At 45.6% G+C, this 21,933-nt stretch overlaps 1 protein-coding gene across 5 annotated transcripts in view; it reads right to left on the bottom strand.

The window, feature by feature from the left end:
- The window catches only part of LOC137509395 (scaffold attachment factor B1-like), a 256,890-nt gene extending 236,127 nt beyond the window's left edge, over window positions 1-20,763 (bottom strand). For all 5 annotated transcript variants that reach the window (XR_011020490.1, XM_068233830.1, XM_068233832.1 and 2 more), the window contains exon 1: window positions 20,481-20,763. Coding sequence is in view for 4 of the 5 variants with exons in the window: in XM_068233830.1 (XP_068089931.1) it covers window positions 20,481-20,639 (159 nt within the window). In the remaining variant the exon portion in view is untranslated. The remainder of the gene's footprint in view (window positions 1-20,480) is intronic.
- Window positions 20,764-21,933: the final 1,170 nt, after the last annotated feature.

Here is a 21,933-nt window from a genome sequence, read left to right as displayed (position 1 = left end):
AGTGCGTGACAGGCGGCACCCCCAGGTTAGGTAGTGCGTGACAGGCGGCACCCCCAGGTTAGGTAGTGCGTGACAGGCGGCACCCCCAGGTTAGGTAGTGCGTGACAGGCGGCACCCCCAGGTTAGGTAGTGCGTGACAGGCGGCACCCCCAGGTTAGGTAGTGCGTGACAGGCGGCACCCCCAGGTTAGGTAGTGCGTGACAGGCGGCACCCCCAAGTTAGGTTAGGCCGCCCCTCCCCACGGGCCCGCTCAGGGCCGTTTTTGGGGGCTGGAGGGGTAGCAGCATGAGGGGAGAGCTTGGTGGCACGTCGGTGGGGAGGGGCTCTCCCCTCTGCGCTCCCCTCCAGCATTAAATTATTAGTCCGTATGCAGGCGGCGGGGCAGTGGCAGATACATACCTTCCGTGCACTCCACAAATGTTCCTCTCTCTAGCTTCTGACGCTACTTCCTGTATAAACAGGAAGTAGCGTCAGACACTAGAGGGAGAACCGTCCGTGCTGGAGAGCACGGAAGGTATGCATCTGCCGCCGCCTGCATAAGGACCATTTAATGCTGGAGGGGAGAGCCCGAGGTGGGGGCCCGTCCCCCCTCCCCGCCAATGTGCCACCAAGCTCTCCCCTCATGCTGCGACCCCTCTAGGTCCTAGCGGGGCATCCTGCTGCGGGCCCCCTGTGACGCAGGGCTCGGGCGGGACCCATAGCAATGGCTATGGTTGCTATGGCGATTGCTACGCCCCTGCCTATGGCACAGTTCACACTTAAAGGGGCATTACAGCGAAAAACTGTAAAATGTAAAATATGTGCAAACATACACAAATAAGAAGAAGTATGTTTTTTACAGAGTAAAATGAGCCATAAATTACTTTTCTCCTATGTTGCTGTCAGTTACAGTAGGTAGTAGAAATCTGATTGAAGTGACAGGTTTTGGACTAGTCCATCTCTTTATAGGGGATTCTCAGGGATATATTTATTTTCAAAAGCACGTAGTGAATGGTAGTTGCTCTGTCCAACTACCAAAAAACTGTGTAGGGAGCAGGGAAGCTGGCCAGCATCATTGTTTAAATCCTTTTTCGGGAATATTTTTATAAAGAATAAAAACCTTGCTGAAAATCCTCTATGAAGAGATGGACTAGTCCAAAACCTGTCACTTCTGTCAGATTTCTACTGCATGTGACATCAACATAGAAGAAAAGTAATTTATGGCTAATTTTACTCTGGGAATAAAAAAGGTACTTATTTGTATATGTTTGCACATATTTTAAATTTTACAGTTTTTCGCTGTAGTGCCCCTTTAACGCGTTTTAACTGAAATCTTTTTCACAATGCACTGCTATGGAGAAAAAAAAAAAAACGTGTACCAACCGATTAAGTGAAAACGGGGCCTAAAGTAATGATGCAGTCCATATGGAGGATGCTTCTGGGCTGGGAAGCGCACAATTATAGTGCAACTGTGCTTGTTTACAAAACCAGCTATTAATTAGCTGTTTCAGAGACTGAAAGTGTTATTGTCTATGGAAAATGCAGCGCTACCGTATTGACGCAATATGGTTACGTCATCACATTAAGGAAACGCTAACAATTAAGGCCATAGCATTCCTATTGACTGTCTAACACTCACTCCAAACAACTTCTATCACTCACTTCCTCCTATGGCTTGTCTCAGTGGTCCTCTACCTCAACCCACACTGATGGCCATACGCTTGACCTCGTATTCACTCGTCTATGTTCTGTCACTGACTTTACTAATAATCCACTACCACTCTCTGACCATAACCTACTTAGCTTCTCTCTCTCCTCCTCTTTTCCTACCACCCTGGCACAAGCACGCTCACATACTCGAAGAAGCTATCGCAATGTAGACATGCAATCTGTCTCTGATGCCCTGGCAGCTCTCCTCACACAATCCTTCACTGACCCAGACTCATCTGCTATACACTACAACAGCTCCATTACAAAAGTCATGGATGACTTCACCCCCCTCATCAATGCCCGCCCTCACCGTGTCTGTCGCCAACCCTGGATGACCAAAACCACTAAACAGTTAAAAAGATGCTCTAGAGCAGCTGAACGGCGCTGGAGGAAAAGTAACACAAGTGAGGACTTCATCGCATATAAAATTGCCTTGAACAACTTCAGAAATGCACTCTCCGTGGCAAAAAGTCCTATTTTTCTTCCCTAATATCCGCCCATTTACACAATCCAAAACGCTTGTTCAGCACCAGTGTTCTCCCCAGGCTTAATTAGGTGGGCGGGCCGCCCGGGTGTTTTGAAACCCCGCCCGCCTGTTGGTATGCACCTGCGTAGCTAGCAAATGTCACTGCTGTAATCTGCAGGCAGGAGCGCTCCATAGCCTGCTATCAATCAGCGCTCGGCTGGGGCACGGAAGCAAAAGCCATCGCTTTACAGTGCAGGGGCGCTGCTCTGCCTGCGTGACCTCACCTTCCTAGTGGAGCTGTGATTGGCTGGGCAGGTTGTAAGGGGCAGGACTTGGGCTGCACGATCAGACATAACAGCAGCCGTCGGAATACATGCACATGCTGGCAGGCTAATGCTTGCTGTGTGACTTGAGGCTGGGGAGAGAGCCTGGGGCTGCAGGCAGACTCTCACTCCCCAGCAAATCCAGACATTGTGTTTCCTCTGCCCTGGGCTGGCTGTATGAATGTCAGCAGCCAGTCCCATCCTTTCCAGGCAGCTCCGAGGCTGACTCACACGATCAGGCAGGGCACGGAGTTCTGCCGCCCCGCCCCTCTGTTTCCGGGCTGCTTGACTTCAACACACAAGCTCTTCTGATGTGGTGGGGAGAAGTTGTAAACTCTGCAGATAAAGTACTGATCTCCCTTCCACTGGATGAGATCTCTGCTATTGTCCTCTAACCAGCAGGAGCACTTTTTATCTGATTTTTCAGCTTGTGAGAGGGCAGGGAGCTGTCAAGCTAGGGGACCTGATAAAACAAACATGACTGCATTGACCTGCAATTTAGATTAGCTGACTTGCAGGGGATGGAGGCTGCTGCTGACTCGTTTCTGTCTCAACCCCGGATTATTATTATTATTTGGTATTTATATAGCACAAACATCTTCTGCAGTGCTGTACAGAGTATATTGTCTTGTCATTTAACTGTCCCTTAGAGGGGCTCACAATCTAATTCCTACCATAGTCATATGTATGTATCATGTAGTGTATGTTTTGTAGTCTAGGGCAAATTTAGGGGGGAGCCAATTAACTTATCTGTGTGTTTTTAGGATGTGGGAGGAAACCGGAGTGCCCAGAGGAAACCCACACAGACACTGAGAGAACATACAAACTTGTAGATGGTGCCCTGACTGGCATTCAAACGGGGGACCCAGCGCTGCAAGGAAAAAGTGCTAACCACTACGCCACCATGATGCCCAAACCAGTCTCCCCATGAAATGCAACTGTAACACCCATTTGTAGTGTTCTTCCCAGGCTCTTTAAAGGGGAACTTCAGCCTAAACAAACATACTGTCATTAAGTTACATTAGTTATGTTAATTAGAATAGATAGGTAATATAATCTCTTACCCACCCCGTTTTAAAAGAACAGGCAAATGTTTGTGATTTCATGGGGGCTGCCATCTTTGTCATGGGGGCAGCCATCTTTTTGGTTGAAAGGAGGTGACAAAGAGCAGGAGACAGTTCCAACTGTCCTGTGTCCCGATCACCCCTCCCAGCTGCATGTGCTAGGCTTCAAATGTCAAATTCAAAATGTAAAAAAAAAAAAAAAAAAAATTGCACCAAAACAGCAGAACGAGAACAACATCAGAAATCCCATCATGCTTTGCACAGTGCTTTTTTCTGTGCAGCTAAAAATGAGGCTTGTATAAGAGAAAAAAGTTCTGATGCCGTGAAACAGTTAAAGAAACACCAGGCCTTTCCAGTGCTGCTGAGTCAATTTTTAGTCTGGAGGTTCACTTTAAAGGATACCACAACTGACATGTGGCATAATGAGTTAGACATGGGTATGTACAGTGCCTAGCACACAAATAACTATGCTGTGTTCCTTTTTTTCTTTCTCTGCCTGAAAGAGGTAAATATCAGGTATGTAAGTGGCTGACTCAGTCCTGACTCAGACAGGAAGTGACTACATTGTGACCCTCACTGATAAGAATTTTCCCCTTTTTTATCTCTTTCTTGCTCTCAGAAGCCATTTTCTTCTAGGAAAGTGTTTTAGGGCTCGTTCCCACTATCGCGAATCTGCATGCGTCCAACGCATGCAGATCCGCACATGTAATGCAAGTGGATGGGCCTGTTTCCACTGTAGCGTTGTTGAGGTGCGTTTTTTTCAGCGGTAACAAAACACACAAAAGAGCCAACGATTTCGCCTGCGTCGGGAATCCGTGCGAATCGCCGCTAATGTATTTAATAGTAAAAACGCATGCGTTTGTTACATGCGTTTTTACCCGCGATTTCGCACCTTTTTCAATTTTATTTAGCCCTGGCAGTGTCATGGTTAATTTCGCATGGCACCCTGCCATGCGAAATCGCATGCGAAATCGCGGGTAAAAACGCATGCGGAAACGCATCCGCATGCGTTTTTACAAGCGTCGGAATGCGGCCGAAATCGCGTCGCAACAGTGGGAACGAGCCCTTATAGTTGGAATTTCTTATCAGTGAAGGTCACACTGTAGTCACTTCCTGTCTGAGTCAGGACTGAGTCAGCCACTTACATACCTGATATTTACCTCTTTCAGGCAGAGAAAGAAAAAAAGGAACACAGCATAGTTATTTGTGTGCTAGGCACTGTACATACATATCTCATTATGCCACATGTCAGTTGTGGTATCCTTTAAGACAGTTGCTTCACCTGGCTAATTTTGAGGAGCACCTGGCTCGACTCCTCATTCTCCTCCTTATACTGTAAGCAGAGTTGCATCAGCCCTGCATTCCCCCCTCGCAACTCGCACACCACCCGGCTACTTTTTCATGCCACCCGGCTGGAAAAAAATTCTGGGAAGAACACTGAGCACCTTCAACTCCGTTCTCCATCCCCCTCCTCCATCTTGCCTATCAGCTGAAGAATTTGCAACATACTTCACTGATAAAATTGACGAAAAATCAGAAGTGAATTCTCCACGCAGCCCTTAAATCCCACCTCCACACCTCTCATTGACTGTTCTCTAACTGCCTTCTCTCCACTCTCTGAACACTCTCTCTCCTCTGTAATTGCCAAAGCCAATCTAACCACCTGTTCTTTGGATCCTATTTCCTCCCATTTCATTCCGCAGCTATCCTCATCTCTCTTGACTGCACTAACAACGCTTTTTAACCTGTCCCTTTCTACTGGCATCTTTCCGTCCCCACTCAAAAAAAGCTGTTGTGACACCACTACTTAAAAAACCTTCTCTAGATCCTACCACACTTGCCAACTACCGCCCAGTGTCACTTCTCCCATTTGCATCCAAACTACTTGAACGCCATATACATACAGAATTAAACCATTATTTATCTGCCAACTCCCTACTTGATCAGTTCCAGTCTGGCTTTCGCTCTAACCACTCCACGGAAACAGCCCTTACCAAAGTGGCCAATGACCTTCTTACAGCCAAATCCAAAGGTCAATTTTCCATACTCATCCTTCTTGACCTGTCATCAGCATTTGATACTGTCGACAACACCTTACTCCTACAAATACTTTCAAATGTAGGAATAAAGGTCCTTTCTCTCACATGGTTATCTTCCTACCTCTCTGGAAGGTCCTTCACAGTCTCCTACTCAGATCAAATCTCTTCTCCTCATGCTTTGTCTGTCGGGGTTCCCCAAGGCTCTGTCCTTGGTCCCCTCCTCTTTTCCATCTACATGCACGGTCTTGGTGATTTAATCAACTCATTCGGGTTTCAATACCACCTCTATGCAGACGATACACAACTGTACCTATCGGACCCAGACTCCCTCCTTAAAGAGACACTGAAGCGCAAAAAAAAAAAAATGATATAATGAATTGATTGTGTACTTTGAATAATTACTAGAAGATTAGCAGCAAAGAAAATATTCTCATATTTTTATTTTCAGGTATATAGTGTTTTTTCTAACATTGCATCATTCTCTAATATGTGCAGATTACAGAACACTCAGCATTCAAAATGATTCTTTCAGAGCAGTCTGTGAACTAATGACCTCTCCTCTGGCAGAGAAAAAGAAAACAGTTGAGATAATAAAAGTCAGAAGACAGCCCTCTCCACGACTTTGAAAGTCGTAGAGCTTAATGGCTTTATTGCATAGAGATAACAACTATAGTTTCTTAACTCTTCCTGTACTGGAAACAATTAGACTGATGTATCTGATCTTAATGTTTTATTTCTTAGCTGTACTACACATATAATTTTTTTTTTCCGCTTCAGTGTCTCTTTAAACGTGTTCCTGACTGCTTGGCTGCTATATCCTCCATGTCCTCTCACTTCCTAAAACTTAATATGAGTAAAACAGAACTAATACTTTTTCCACCGTCTCTGTACACCTCCCTGCCTGAAGTAACAATAAATGTTAACACTCACATAACTTCAGTTCCCAAAGCTCGGTGCTTGGGGGTGATAATCGACTCCTCTCTCTCTTTTATTCCTCATGTTCACTCCATAACCAGCTCCTGCCATCTCCAACTCAAAAACATATCAAGCATCCGTCCTTTTCTCACTCAAGACACAACTAAAATGTTAATACATGCTCTTATATAATGTGTCGTCTGGACTACTGCAACATACTACTCTGTGGACTACCTTCTAACAGACTGGCCCCGCTCCAGTCGGTACTGAACTCAGCTGCTCGTCTCATTCATCTTTCTTCTCGATCTTCCTCTGCTGACCCTCTTTGTCAAGCTCCTCACTGGCTGCCAATTAACCAGAGGATCCAGTTCAAACTCCTAACCTACAAAGCTCTCCACAATCTCTCTCCCCGGTACATAGCCTCATTAATTTCCAGATACAAACCCAATCGCAATCTCAGATCGGCACATGATCTTCTGTTGTCCTCCTCTAGAATCAACTCCTCACATTCACGTTTACAAGACTTCGCACGCGCTTCACCCCTCCTCTGGAATGCCCTTTCACAACACATCCGTCACTCGCCAACCTTTGTTACCTTTAGGCTACTTACACACCAAGACGTTGCGTTTTAGGGGACGTTATGGTCGCATAACGTGCCCCTAACGCAACGCATAGTGGTGCGGGAGAGGACGGTAGAGTGAGCCGCGTTAGGCAGCTCTATCCGCATAAGGTCTCCCAGAGTGGCGCTGATTAGCCGGCAGGACCACGTGATGCAGAGCGAGACACTCCGCATCACGTGGTCCCGCCGGCCAATCAGCAGCCGCCAGTGCAGTGCATATTAAGTAGCCATGTGCGCGGCTACTGTAGCAGCATCTCCCCGCCTCCTCTCCGCCCCCCACTGAGCATGTGCAAACAGTCTAACGCGCACTACAGTGTGAACAGCCCACTTGTGTTACATTGCTGTGTGTTGGGGGAGCGTTACAGGCGGCACTCACGTGCACCTGTAACGTCCCACTGTGAAAGCAGCCTTAAACGCTCTCTAAAAACACACTTGTTCCGACAAACATATGCGCTACCTTAGGCCACTTCCCTTTGTCCTAAGACCAAATTGCACTCCTACTAGGTATCCTAAAACACAGCCTCTATATTTTTGCTGCATACTACCCCTCCTCCTGCCCCCCCCCCCCCCATTCCCTTTAGATTGTAAGCTTGCAAGGGAAAGGCTCTCTCCCCCTTTTGTGTCTTGGTAACCATTATACATTTTATTCATTATGTTAATTTTATCACTGTCATTACCAATTCTATAATTTGTATTTTGTATCATTGTTTGTATTTTGTCACTAATTATGTATCTTGTATTTTGGTGTACACCATTGTCTGTATTATTATTATGTACCCCATGTTTGTTTCTTACTTTGTACAGAGCCACGGAATATGTTGGTGCTTTATAAATTAATATTATTATTATTAATAGCAACGAGGCAGGCCAAAAACGGCACTGGAAATTTGGGCACAGCCATAGGCCGTAATGTGAATTAAGAGCATGGTGGCAATTTGGGCACTGTTAAAAGAAGGGAGCCCAAATTACAATAAAAACAGCGTCATTTGGCCGCCAGCAGTAGCTGGAAACCGAATTGCGTCTTACCCAACAGTCAATGGCTACCTGGAATAGTAATTAATGCCCCAGGGCAGTTTGCAGGAGCAGCATGAGCAGTTTTTCTGCTTTACCTTGCGCACAAACTTCCCGGCCCATCGCCTGGATGTCCTACTGATCATTCTGGCTTCAGCAGTGTCTGAATCACACACCTGAAGCAAGCATGCAGCTAATCCAGTCAGAGCATCAGATCTGCATGCTTGTTCAGGGTCTATTGCTAAAAGTATTAGAAGCAGTGGATCAGCAGTACACCCCGGCAACTGATATTGTTTAAAAGTAAATATGGCAGGCTCCATATCCCTCTCACTTTAGGTATACTGTAAGGGAAACGTTTAGTGGCAAGTTACTTACCTGGGGCCTCTTTCAGCCCCTCTGAAGTCTTCCTGGTCCCTTGCCATCCTTTTGCCTTCAGGGTCTATGACTAAAAGTACTAGAGGCAGGGGATCAGCAGGACAGCCAGGCAATGTGCATTATTTAAAAGGAAATATGGCAGCTTCCATATCCCTCTCAGGCTAGTTGTCCTTTAAAGAAGCCTATAGCTGCTCTCCACATGAGCACTGGCAGCTGCTGCTAAGTCATGCAACGCTGATAGCACCTCACTAAATGAGCCCACACACGTATCAGTTTTCAGATTAGGTTCTCCTGGCAGATTTGATCAGAGAGTTACAATCTGCTGGCAATTGATTTCTAAAAGTGGTTCCTTAACCACTCTGCGACCGCCTACTGCAGAGTGGCGGCCACATAGTGGCTCTCTCGTTCCTCAGTCACGCCATACATCGAGAGCCAAGATTAGATGGGAGCTCTCACAAGCTCATATCAGTAAACAGAGCTGGCCGCGATAGGAGCTGGCCTGGCAGGCCGATTTTTAGATTTGCGGGGTAAAATACATTTTTCTAGCGCTGCCATTTCCGGCAGCACTGTATACAGGACAGCCTTGTCACTTAACTGTCCCACGGAAGGGCTCACAATCTAATCCCTGCCATAGACATATGTCTTTGTATGTATCATGTAGCGTATATAAAGCCTCATCTACACGGTACAACGTTCCATCAGATCGGATCTATAAGACTGATCTATTAGATAATTTCCAACCTGTCCAATTAGATTGCAATAGATTTGAGGAAATCTATTGCAAAATTCATCTGAAACTATCTGGATGTCTACACAAGATGCAATTTCTTATCAGATCACCAGTCGACTGATGGAAAATTGTGCCGTGCAGATGAGGCTTTACGTAGTCTAGGGCAAATTAAGGGGGAGGGAGGGAAAATAAAAAAAAAAAAAATATATTATTATTATTATTATTATTATTATTGAACTTGATGGATGAATGTCTTTATTTAAAGAGAACCCGAGGTGGGTTTGAAGAATATTATCTGCATACAGAGGCTGGATCTGCCTATACAGCCCAGCCTCTGTTGCTATCCCAAACCCCCCTAAGGTCCCCCTGCACTCTGCAATCCCTCCATAAATCACAGCCACGCTGCTGACAAACAGCTTGTCAGAGCTGGCTGTGTTTATCTCTTTGGTGTCAGTCTGCTGCTCTCCCCGCCTCCTGCAGAACTCCAGTCCCCGCCTGCATCCCTTCCCTCCCTGCTGATTGGAGGGAAAGGACGGGGGCAGGGACCGGAGCTATGCAGGAGGCGGGGGAGTAGCTGAGACTGACACTACAGATGTAAACACAGCCTCAAAGCACGGCTGTGATTTATGAGGGATTGCAGAGTGCAGGGGGACCTTAGTGGGGTTTGGGATAGCAACAGAGGCTGGGCTGTATAGGCAGATCCAGCCTCTGTATGCAGATAACATTCTTTAAACTCACCTCTGGTTCTCTTTAACCAAACTATGTAATGTCTTTTTTTTTTTTTTATAAAAAAAAATAAAAAAAAAAATGCAGCAGCAATCAAATACCAACAAAAGAAAGCCTTATTTGTGAGAAGAAAAGGGGCTAAAATTAATTTGGGTGCTAAGTTGTATGACCGAGGAATAAACAGTTAAAGTTGTGAAGTGCCCCTCTGAGGGACAGTTAGTGACAAGACAATACACTCTGTACAGCGAGGCGGAAGATGTTGGCACTATATAAATACTAAAAATAATAATAATTGTAAAAAAAAAAAAAAAAAAAAAAAAAAAAAAAAATTGGATTTATACTTACCCGGGATTTCACCCAGCTACCTGTAAGCCGCGGGCTTCCTTGGCATCCGTCCACTCCCCTCTGTTGTCCAGATGTCTGCCCCGGTACTCAGGGTCTACTGCACATGCGCCTCCTTGGTTGCCATAGCCAAGAGCGTTCTGTGCCATTCAAAAAAATTAGCTAACTGCTAATTTAGGTTTTGGGGTTTGCAGCTGGTGAACAGAGAGGAGCAGACAGACATCAACGGAGCCCATGTTCTTTTCATGTCAGGTACTCTTTAAAAAGAGTAACTGCTAGGCTAAAAAAAGCCAATTTAAACCTCTATTCTCCTGTGTTAAACAGTTTAGAAGGAAGCCAAAAAGGCAATACTGAAGTTAAAAAAGACTATAGTTACTTACGGTAATGTCTTTTCCGGAAGTCCGAAGGACAGCACCCATGAGACTTGTCTCCTTCCCCACTTCAAATGGACAGGAAGCTAAAAATACCACAGACATTTGCATATTCATTAGGCAGGCATATATAAATAGGGAACTCACAGTAAATCGTCAGTAATAAAAAAGACCACACCACACATAGTTCTGCTTCAAATGTATTTATTAGTAAGGGTGGGTCGCAAGGGTGCTGTCCTTCGGACTTCCGGAAAAGACATTACCGTAAGTAACTATAGTCTTTCCCAGGAACGTCCTCGGACAGCACCCATGAGACGAAAAACAAGATAAGTTAATTAGGGGGGGACAACTGCCTGCAACACTTTCCTGCCGAATGACAGGTCTGAACTAGCTGCAATGTCTAATCTGTAATGTCTGACAAACGTATTTTGGCTGGACCACGTGGCCGCTCTACAGATCTGTTCGATGGAGGCTCCCGCCTTCTCTGCCCAAGAGGCTGACACCGCTCTAGTTGAATGAGCCTTTATGGATGATGGTAATAACTTTCCTTGTTGGGAATAAGCCAACGCAATGGTCTGCCTTATCCATCTGGCTATAGTCGACTTCGATGCTTGTTTGCCTTTGAATCTTCCTCCGAAGAGAACAAACAAGGCATCCGATTTCCTCCATTGTTTGGAACGATCTAAGTAGCCTAAAACCGTCCTTACATCCAGACAGTGAAGTTTCTTCTCCTTTTCATTGGTCGGGTTGTTACAGAAAGAAGGTAAGAATATTTCTTGAGAACGATGAAACTTAGAAACAACTTTAGGGAGGAAAGAGGTGTCCAACCGTAATGTGATACGATCTCCAGAGATAATGCAATAAGGTTCTCTCATGGACAGGGCCTGTAATTCACAAACTCTCCTGGCCGACGTAATTGCTACAAGAAAAGCCGTCTTGATGGTTAAACATTTATCTGAGATCTCCTCCAGAGGTTCAAAGGGGCTGTTACATAAGGCCTGTAGTACAGTGTTTAGGTCCCAGGATGGCATTCTTGACTGAACCAGTGGCCTGATTCTTTTAAGTGCCTGAAAGAATCGTATGAAGAATTCTTCTTCAGCCAAACGTCTCTCCAGAAAAACACTAATAGCTGCTGTCTGAACCTTCAGTGTGCTGGTGCTGAGGCCTTTCTGATAACCCTCCTGTAGGAATTCTAGTACTGAAAGGGATAAAGAACAGTCTCTGGAATTTTGTTCACACCATCCTTTATACACATTCCAAGTCTTTTGATAAATGTTCCTGGTAACCTCTTTTCTGCTCTGGATTAACGTCTCTGAAAGTCCGTTAGAGAAACCCTTCTGCTTTAAACTTCTCCACTCAGGCTCCAAGCTGAAAGCTGAAGGAGCCTCAGATCTGGATGAAAAACTGGACCCTGGGACAGCAGGTCTGGACGATCTGGCAGCATTACATGATCGACTGTAGCTAAATTCTTCAGTAGTGTAAACCATGGTCTTTTGGGCCAGTATGGCACTATCATGATCATCCGAGCTCGGTCTTTCTGTAATTTGTTCAGAACTCGAGGAATTAAGGAAAGAGGAGGATAGGCATACATCAGACCTGAATTCCACGTTATCGAGAATGCGTCCACTGAGCAAGGATTGTCCTGGGGGCATAGTGAGCAAAACATCTGGCACTTTGTGTTGTTCTTTCGAGCAAACAAGTCCATGTCGGGTCTGCCCCAGAGGTGTACCAGGCCCTGAAACACAACTTCGTTCAGAGACCACTCGTCCTGATGAAGTGGTGATCTGCTCAGAAAATCGGCTAAACATCCTTTAGATGGACTGCTCTCAAGGATTTCAGGTGTCCTTCTGCCCACTGTAGTATCTTGCATGACAGGTACCATAGAGAATGACTCCTTGTTCCTCCCTGTCTGTTCAGATAGGCCACCACTGTGTTGTTGTCCGTTCTTATCGTGACGTGAGTGCCCCTGATTTGGGAATCGAAGTGTGTCAACGCTTGCCAAACTGCTGCCAGCTCTCTGTTGTTTGAAGATCTTTGCCTCGACGCTCTGGGCCAAGATCCCTGTACTGGTATTGTACCCAGATGGGCTCCCCAACCCCAGGCGCTTGCATCTGTTGTTATGACTGTCTCTGAGGGATAGCTCCAAAGACGTCCGTTCGTCAACTGTGAAGGGATCAACCACCAATTCAGTGAGTCCTTTATGAACTGGGGAATTAAGATTCTCCTGTCTAAGTCTCTTATACTCCTGTTCCAACTTCTTAAAATCCATAGTTGTAATGTCCTGGAGTGTAGCTGACCCCATTGAACTGCTGGGAATGATGAAGTTAGAAGACCCAGTAAAGCCATGGCGTTTCTCAATGATATTGAAATCTTGCCCTGGAAAGAAAGAACAGATTTTAGAATTGCACATATTTTCCTTTCAGGAAGAAACACAACACTGTCAATGGAGGCTATAGTAAACCCCAAAAATTCCATAGTCTGAGTAGGAACTAGAGAGGATTTAGACCAATTAATAAGCCAGCCTAAGGACTGCAGAAAATCGAGACAGAAGTTTATCTGTGTCTCAACGGTCTCATAGGATTGACCCCAAATAAGAAGATCATCCAGATAGGCTATGATCTGAACTGACTAACCTGAGTACTGCTAGAACCTCGGACAATACTTTAGTGAACAGCCAGGGTGCAGAAGATATACCAAAGGGTAAAGCTGAAAACTGGAAGTGCCTTACCTCTCCCTGTAGTCTTATGGCGAATCTCAGGTATTGCTGGGATCTGACATGGATAGGCAGGTGGAGATAGGCGTCCTTGAGGTCCATAGAAGCCATGTAACACTGACTCTGTAGCAGATTGACCACATTGCGTATATTGTCCATTCGAAATTTTCGATATCTTATTGACCTGTTTAATCCCTTTAGGTTTAAGATGAACCTGTACTCCCCCTGAGGTTTTTTTACTAGGAATACTGGAGAATAGTACCCCTGAAACTGTTGACATTTTGGGACCTGACGAATTACCCTCTTTTCCAGAAGGACAGCAATTTCTCTTTGTAAGGCTAAGCTTAGATGCTGATCTGATGGGGTCTGTGTAAGAAAAAATTGTACTGGAGGAGCTGTGGCAAACTCTATCTTGTAACCTTCGAGGATTATATTTAATAACCATTTGTTCTGAAAGTGACTTTCCCAGTTTTCGTAAAAGTGCGCTACTCTTCCTCCCACTGGGAGCCTGATGTCATTGTTTAGATCCCTGGGATGGGAGAGGAAAGGACACATTTGGTCTTGGCCGCTGTGGTTTGTTCTGCCCCCATCTTCTTTTAGGATAGCTTTTGGACCCCTGTTCGCTCTGTTTTGGGTCTCGAAAGGAACGTTTGAAACGAAAATTCTTTCTTTTTATGGGAAAGTTCTTTTTATTGTCTGAGGACCTTTCTAGCGTTTCATCTAATTTGGAACCAAATAATAATTCCCCCTCACAAGGTATTCCGCACAGTTTAGATTTTGAGGAGGTGTCCCCTTGCCATGTTTTTACCCATATACCTCTTCTGGTAGAGTTCACCAAGGCCGTGGTCCTGGCAGATAAACGGACCGTGTCATCTGCTGCATCTGAAAGATAATTAGCAGCGTGAAATAAGTTATCAAAGTCCTTTAGTATCTCTTCTCTGGGTACCCCTGAAGCTATCTGGGATTGTGTATGAGACAACCAAAGTTTTAAAGATCTGGCTGCGGCTGTAGATGCGACAGCTGGTTTAAATGTTAGTGATGAAGACTCCCATGCTCTTCTTAACAGATTATCCATTTTCTTATCAATGGGGTCTTTTAAATTTCCAAAGTCCTCAAACTGGAGATCAGATTTTCTAGAGACCTTAGAAAGAGCGGGATCTAATTTAGGTGACGGCCCCCAGAATTTCTGGTCATTAGGGTCAAACGGATATTTATTGGCAAGAGACTTGGGCCAGAATGCTCTCCTCTCTGGGTTATCCCATTCCCGTTTAATCATATTCTTCAGAGAACTATGTACTGGAATGAAAACAACCTCAGGATCAGATAAACTCTCATACATATGATCGAGGGGTGATAGAGTCTTTTCCTCAGTCTTAATACCCATGGTATCACGCATAGCTTTAAGAAATAACTTTAAGGCATCAGTTGCAAAGGCAAATTTATGAGGCTTATCAGTGTCTAACTCCTCTCCTGAAGGAATTTCCTCAAGAGACGATATATCCACCTCTCCCTCAGATAATTCTGAGTCCCCTGAATCTTCACCCCTCTTTCTTTTTTGTAAATTTACGGCAGAGTCCTGCCCTGGGGGAGGTTGAGGTGTAACCGTGACATCACTACTAGATGTAGAAGGATGAGATGGAGGCACCATAGGAGAAGGAATAGGAACAGTCCCAGCAGCTGGAATGTTTGCCTCCTTAATAGCTTTAATGGCAGTAGCCATTTCAGAACGCATCCATCCCATCAAATCTTTAAACACCACGGGTGATTCTTTCTTCATAACTTTGTCAATACATGTTTGGCATAATGATCTAGATGAAGAAGAGGATATTTTCACGGCACAGATTGCACATCTTTTATGATCAGACTTCTGAGCCTGTTTTCCCTTGTCACTCTTATCAGCCTTGTCAGTTGGATCAGATTTGTCTTTAAGCTATAAAAGAGACAAAGAGAGAGTGTAACTAACCAGCCTCTTATATAAAAAAACTATTTATACATATCTGAAAAAGGAGTCAGCAGATGACACCAACCAGAGAGGCTTCTGAGCCAGGCTCCACAGATCTGGTGGAGGAGGATCCAGCGGCAGTTTCCATGGTCAGGGAATGGATTCTGACCAGGAACTGAGCTTTAAATAAGCCGCCCAATTATGCCACGCCAAGGTAAGCCGCGCCCCCCCTGACAGAGTGCGCTTCCAAATTATGAACCCCCCGTACAACTGCTGCTGTACCTATAGTTCCTCCTTACCTTATGGGCAAGCGAACCGCTCCCTCACCGCCGGGCTCTGGGATGCAACGCGGCTCACTGCCCTCTGAACGCTGGATAGGCTTACCCGCGGTGACTGAGTGACGTTATCCGGCTGGCGCGATCACATGATCGGCCTCTTCTTCCGCCGGAAGTGCGTCAGACGCGCCTGTGCGCGCGAGATCCGATGGGGGAAACTATTCGGCCGCAGCTCCGGCGCACGCCGGGTCCCTGACCCGCGATACTCGGCCTGAGTCGTGCAGCAGCTCCTGCCTTACAGACATGGTTGGCTTCAGCTCCCCTGTAGCGTCCTGTGTGGTGGACAGAAAACAACTGACGATTTACTGTGAGTTCCCTATTTATATATGCCTGCCTAATGAATATGCAAATGTCTGTGGTATTTTTAGCTTCCTGTCCATTTGAAGTGGGGAAGGAGACAAGTCTCATGGGTGCTGTCCGAGGACGTTCCTGGGAAATCTATCTTACTTTATTGTTAGCTGAATAGCAATCCTCTTTATCCCCAAGCTCCTAAGGAGGCCGCATAACAGATACTGCAGAGCATGCTGGGAGGTTTTTTTTCTCTCCACTGCACAGGGAGTGCAGGGAGGTCCTCCCCTTCATTTCCCTATTCCTGCCCGAAGGCTGCTTTCACAGTGGGACGTTACAGGCAGGGCTGTGGAGTCGGAGTCGGGGCAATTTTGGGCACCCGGAGTCGGAGTTGGAGTCGTTGATTTCATAAACTGAGGAGTCGGAGTCAGGAGTCGGATGATTTTTGTACAAAATCCAAAGCCCTGTTAAGTATTGGGCTAAGGAGTCGGAGCCATTTTGGGTACCCGGAGTTGGAGTCGTGGATTCATAAACTGAGGAGTTGGAGTCGGAAGATTTTTGTCCCGACTCCACAGCCCTGGTTACAGGCTCATGTTACAGCAGCCTGTAACTTGCAGCCCAACTCACAGCACTGAAAAATCAATGTGCTGTTCACAGTGCACACATTGCATTAGAGTATACTGCAAGAGTCCGCTATTGTTCCTAGACACATGGCTAATTAATAGTCACTCCACTGTAGTGTTGTCCGGATCATGAACGATTCGGATCTTTGATACGGATCTTTTTTGTGAGTCGATTCATCCGAGATTCGGTTCACAGTGGATGTCTGGAAGAAACAGGAACTGCAGCTTCTGTGCACAAGCACAATCTTCCTGCTGCATCTCTCCCTTCTCCATTAGCACTCTAAATGTGCCCTCATTCTCCTGCTCCTCTCACTCTGCTGCAAATGATTCAAAGAACCGAATCATTGAAAAGATCCAGACTTCAGACTCTGACAGCCTTCCCGGGGAGATCGCCCTCACACACACACCCCCTTCCCCCTGAGTGACTGGAACTTGGGAGGGCTAAAGAATCATCAATCAGGAAGCAGGGTAAGGGAGGATATTACATCACAATTGGCTTCATACAAGACAGTCAAACATGGAACCTGCCATGAGCGGTCAGGAGCATCAATCTCTGCAAATGCTATATAAAAATTCTGTGAAATTCAAACGTGGACAGTGAAATGCATATGTAATGTATGTACAGCCAATATTTAGCTACTGATGTGTTTTTTTTTCTCTGAGATCTTATACCCAACAGCTCCTCTTTAAAGGGAACCTAAACTGAGAAGGATATGGAATTTTCCTTTTAAAATAATACCAGTTGCCTGACTCTCCTGCTGATCCTGTGGCTCTAAGGGTACGTACAGACATACGATAACGATCGTTCGTTCTGAACGACGAACGATGTTAAAGGAGGTATCGGCCGATGATCGTTTGAAGAAAGGCTACTTTGAACATCGTTCTTGTACGAACGATCTTGGAACGAGCGTTGCGTGCGCAACATGATGTATAAACTGATTTCAAACACAAGTGTCAAAAAGAACTGTTTGAGCATGTGCAAAGCTTTGAGAACGAACGATCAACGACCGATCGTTGTACAGACATTACTTTTTGAACGATGGTCGTTGGAAAAGATCTGGCAGAATGGATCGTTCTTTACCAATGACATATCTCGTTGGTCGGTCGTTTTAATGATCGTTTGTGCACTTTTTACGAACGATCGTCGGGCAATGCCGTCGGTAACGATCGTTTCAAACGACTATAGTCGCATGTCTGTACGCACCCTAATACTTTTAGCCACAGCCCCTCAACAAGCATACAGATCAGGTGCTCTGACTGAAGTCAGACTGGATTAGCTGCATGCTTGTTTTAGGTGTGTGATTCAACCACTACTGCAGTTAAAAAGATCAGGAGGACTGCCAAGCAACTGGTATTGTTTAAATGGAAACATCCATATCCCTCTCAGTTAAGGTTCTCTTTAACCATCACTTTAGACTGGATGTTGAAACCATGTCAAGCGGGGTAGGAGAAGCAGTTAATCAACAGCCCTTAGCACAGTACTGCATCTATTCCTAATGGTATCTATTAAAACAATTTGCCGAGTGTGGTAGAAACCAATTCCAATCAAAAACTGATTGTTTAGCCACATGGTAGAAACCAATTCCAATCAAAAACTGATTGTTTAGCCACATCTGGTGGCACTTAAGGTAATATAATAATAATTTGAACATTTAATAGGTAGGTAGCCGTCCAGCTAGCAATTCTGATTCGAACGAAAAAGATATCGACTTTAGCATGGTTGATCGTCTAATTGCCCACATACTACAAAATATATCCTATGTATCAGGCTTGCTCCCACCTTCAACAAAGCACTCAAAACTCACTTCTTCAAGGAGGCCTAGATCAACTCAACACTGCCCTAAGCCTCTCTGCCAAGAACTTCTTGATGCACCCCCTCCTTTCGTGTCACCAACCCCTCCCTCTAGATCAGTGATCCTCAAACTAAGGCCCGCGGGCCAAATGCGGCCCCCTGAGGCTTTTTTTTTTACCGGCCCTCCACACACAAAATGTATTACTCATAGATGCGGCAGCAGCGCTGGTACCGTTTCCCCATGGAAGCCAGCAAGTAGTAATTTGCTGGCTTCCAATACAATTTCGCAAGCGACACTGCTGTCTAATTGTATGGCAGGTTGTTACCTGGGTATGGTTCACTGTCTGGTGTGCAAAAACGTTATGGTAGTGGGGGTTGGGTGGTTAGAGGTAATATAAAAGCAGTGTGTGCATGCACGTGTGTAGGCGTGGATAATTTGCAGTCCTTGCAATTACTGGGGAAAGGAGGTTGTTTTAGGGGAACTTTGAAAATATGTATTTTGAACAATGACTGCTTTGCGTGTGGGGGATGGTGTTTCAGGCGCTGTTTACACTACCTAGGTTCAATGCAACATTTTTCTACATCCTTTTATGTACACTCCGGCCCTCATTAGCAGTCTAAAGTATGTTGACCCGGCCCTTGACTAAAAAATGTTTGGGGACCCCTGCTCTAGATTGTAAGCCTTTGGCAGGGCGCTATCCCCTTGTGTATCATACTTGACTGTGTGCACTTTACCCAGATTTATGGAACTTACATTTTTAACACTACCACTCCAGTGTTTGATCTGGCATTGTATTACTATCTGCATTGTGTTGAGTATCTTATTGCTTATTACCTGTATTGTTGTATCTATTGTCTATTACCTGCATTGTGCTGTCACCTGTTATTGTCTGTAATCCTATTTATTGTACAGTTCTGCATAATATATTGGCGCTATATAAATCCAATAAATAATAATAATAATAATAAATTCACCTTCACTAATCGATCTGACAGATGTAAGCCTTTGGGCAGGGTCCCCCTTTTGTGTCCTACCTGATCTTGCACCTCCATTACTGTGCACCCATGCTATGCATCTGAGTGAACCTAACTTGCCTAATCTCCATGCTCCATCCAGTGACTGACTAAGCATTACCTGGTACTCATGCTATGGTGTGTGATCTGGTTTTCTTGTATTCCTGTATTGTCATATTGCTGTATGTCACCCCTAAATATTGTCTGTAACCTAAATTAATGTTCAGCGCTGCGTAATATGTTGGCGCTTTATAAATACAATAAATAATAATAATAGTAATAATAAGAATAATAATAATAATAAGTCTCCATGCTTTGAATGGAAAAATCAATTCAGAGTTGATTGAATGACATGTGAACAGTAGCTGATTCCTGTGCAATCGACTGATATCTGGTATCCTGTACAATTAAGCTGGTTGATTTGACATATCAGCCACTTTTCGGAAACTGGGCATACAGGAACACGCTCGATTATAAAATGATCAAATCAAATGATCAATCAATACAGCCAAATTATAACCACCTTAAAGGGAACCAGAGACGAACGATTCCCAATAAAATATACATACCTAGGGCTTCCTCTAGCCCCCTCCAGCCTGATCGCTCCCAGGCCGTCCTCTTCATTCACCCACAATTGGCCCTGGAAAGTTCTCCGGTCCACAGCCAACTGCGAACACGCGGCCCGGCCGTGCGCGCTCTCCCGCTGCCTGGAGCTTTCTGCGCATACTATGGCGCAGAACACTCCAGGTGACGTGAACGAGACAGGGGAGCGCATCTGGCCGGACTGTGCATGTGTCGACCGGCCCCAACTGACAAATTTTTCTGGGCCAGTACCAATCGAATGGAGAGGAATAAGAGGACGCTGTGGGAGCGATCAGGCTGGATGAAGTCCCAGGTATGTATATTTTATTGGGAATCTCTGATACACTTACACAACAATCCAATGTGAACACACTACCAAGCATGTAGACTGAAGAATGCATGGTTTTCAACACCTAAACACTTAACTTATGGCACAAGAGCAGCGTCCATTGTGTCCTACATAACACACAACACACTTGCATATTTGGTCGGGGTCTCCAGTTCAGTCCCTAAAGGCTCACCTTCTTTAGCCTCTCCATGAGAGCGCTCTTGTTTCCGCCAGTGTCCAAGTTCCGCCTTTTCAGCTCGGCCTTCAGATCACTAACCCGTAGCTGGCTCAACTTCCTTATCTCAATATCGGTATTAATGCCCGAGTCCCCAGTCAGCTGATTTTCTGCCATACTGCACCAAAAGTACAACGAAAGTAACAGACTACCGACCAACAATTTCACGTCTCACAGCACTACTGTAAAAAATCGTCAGTAGAGCAAGCGGTGAGGAAAATAAGCACATACTGACTTTGCGCAGTTCGGATCAACTAATACGCATGCGTGAAGCAAATTAAATTGTGCGCGTGTGCGTGTGTTTTCTTGTCACTGTGTGTTTCCGCTATTCATCTCTTTTTTGCATTTTGTGCCCAGAGTCGCAGCAGTGGTTGGGTCAAGAAAGAGTACAGTTAAAAAAAAAGTATATATGACGTGATTTTTGCAAAAGAGTGGTTCTTAAAGCAACCCAGAACTGAAAATTAAAAGTCAAAATAAACTGTTCACTGTGATCAATGGGATTCTCTGTACTCCATTTTAAATATGGTGATGACCCCATAACAGGGTCAGCACACTGTTAAACTGTAATATCGCCCACATGTACACTGACCACACAGGAGGGACACAGGAACATACAATTTCTGTTCCTGTGCCACCCCCATGTGGTCAGTGTAGTGATTGGTTGTTCTTGTGTTCCCCTACATGGCCGGTGTAATGATTGGTTGTTCCTAGGCACCTGCAGAGGGGGGTGCTCTGGGTGCCCAGACACCCCCCCCCCCCCCCTTTAAAAATCTTCAAAAAATGCCTTTCTTGCCTCACAAAAGAAGTTCTGTCCTGATTGTGATATGTCACACCCACCCACAGGAAGCTTCTCCCCCTCTAGGACACTGACGTGAAGAGGTACGGGACAGGAATCCTGGTGTAGCTATTCCATCAGCTGTGTTCAGCTGTGTGGGATCAAGTAAGATGGTGTCTCCAGTGGTGGTGCCACGCTGGGGCCAGGGACGGATCTAGGGGGGGGGGGGGGGCAAGTGGGTATCTTGCCCTAGGCGCAGTTTGTTGAATTCTTAAAAAGGCGGCAAAATGAATGGCAGTTTAGGCGCCAAAACCTGACCTTTAGGCGCCAAAACCTGACCTTGCCCCAGGCGCAACTTGGTCTTGATCCATCCCTGGCTGGGGCTTACCCAGGCTTCAGCCCCAGCTGTAAACTAATCAGCCTCCCCTAAAGCCCCCCCGGCAGGCCGCGGCCACCGCAACTTCAAGAGAGGAAGGAGGAGGACTGGAGCTGGAGGAGGGCTGGCCTAGCTGTCAGATCAGTCAGTCACATAACCCCAGCCCCGGGTAATAGCGTGAGAGTCTGAGACGCTGGCAGCCACGCAGGCACAGAGCGGCCCACAAGGGAACGTTCCTGCCTGGTGTTCAAATGTGTGTC

This window comes from Hyperolius riggenbachi, chromosome 1 (assembly GCF_040937935.1).
Source record: "Hyperolius riggenbachi isolate aHypRig1 chromosome 1, aHypRig1.pri, whole genome shotgun sequence".
NCBI classification, from domain to species: domain Eukaryota; kingdom Metazoa; phylum Chordata; class Amphibia; order Anura; family Hyperoliidae; genus Hyperolius; species Hyperolius riggenbachi.
The sequence above is the reverse complement of the archived record's forward strand: the minus strand, read 5'-3'. Positions and strand labels throughout refer to the sequence as shown.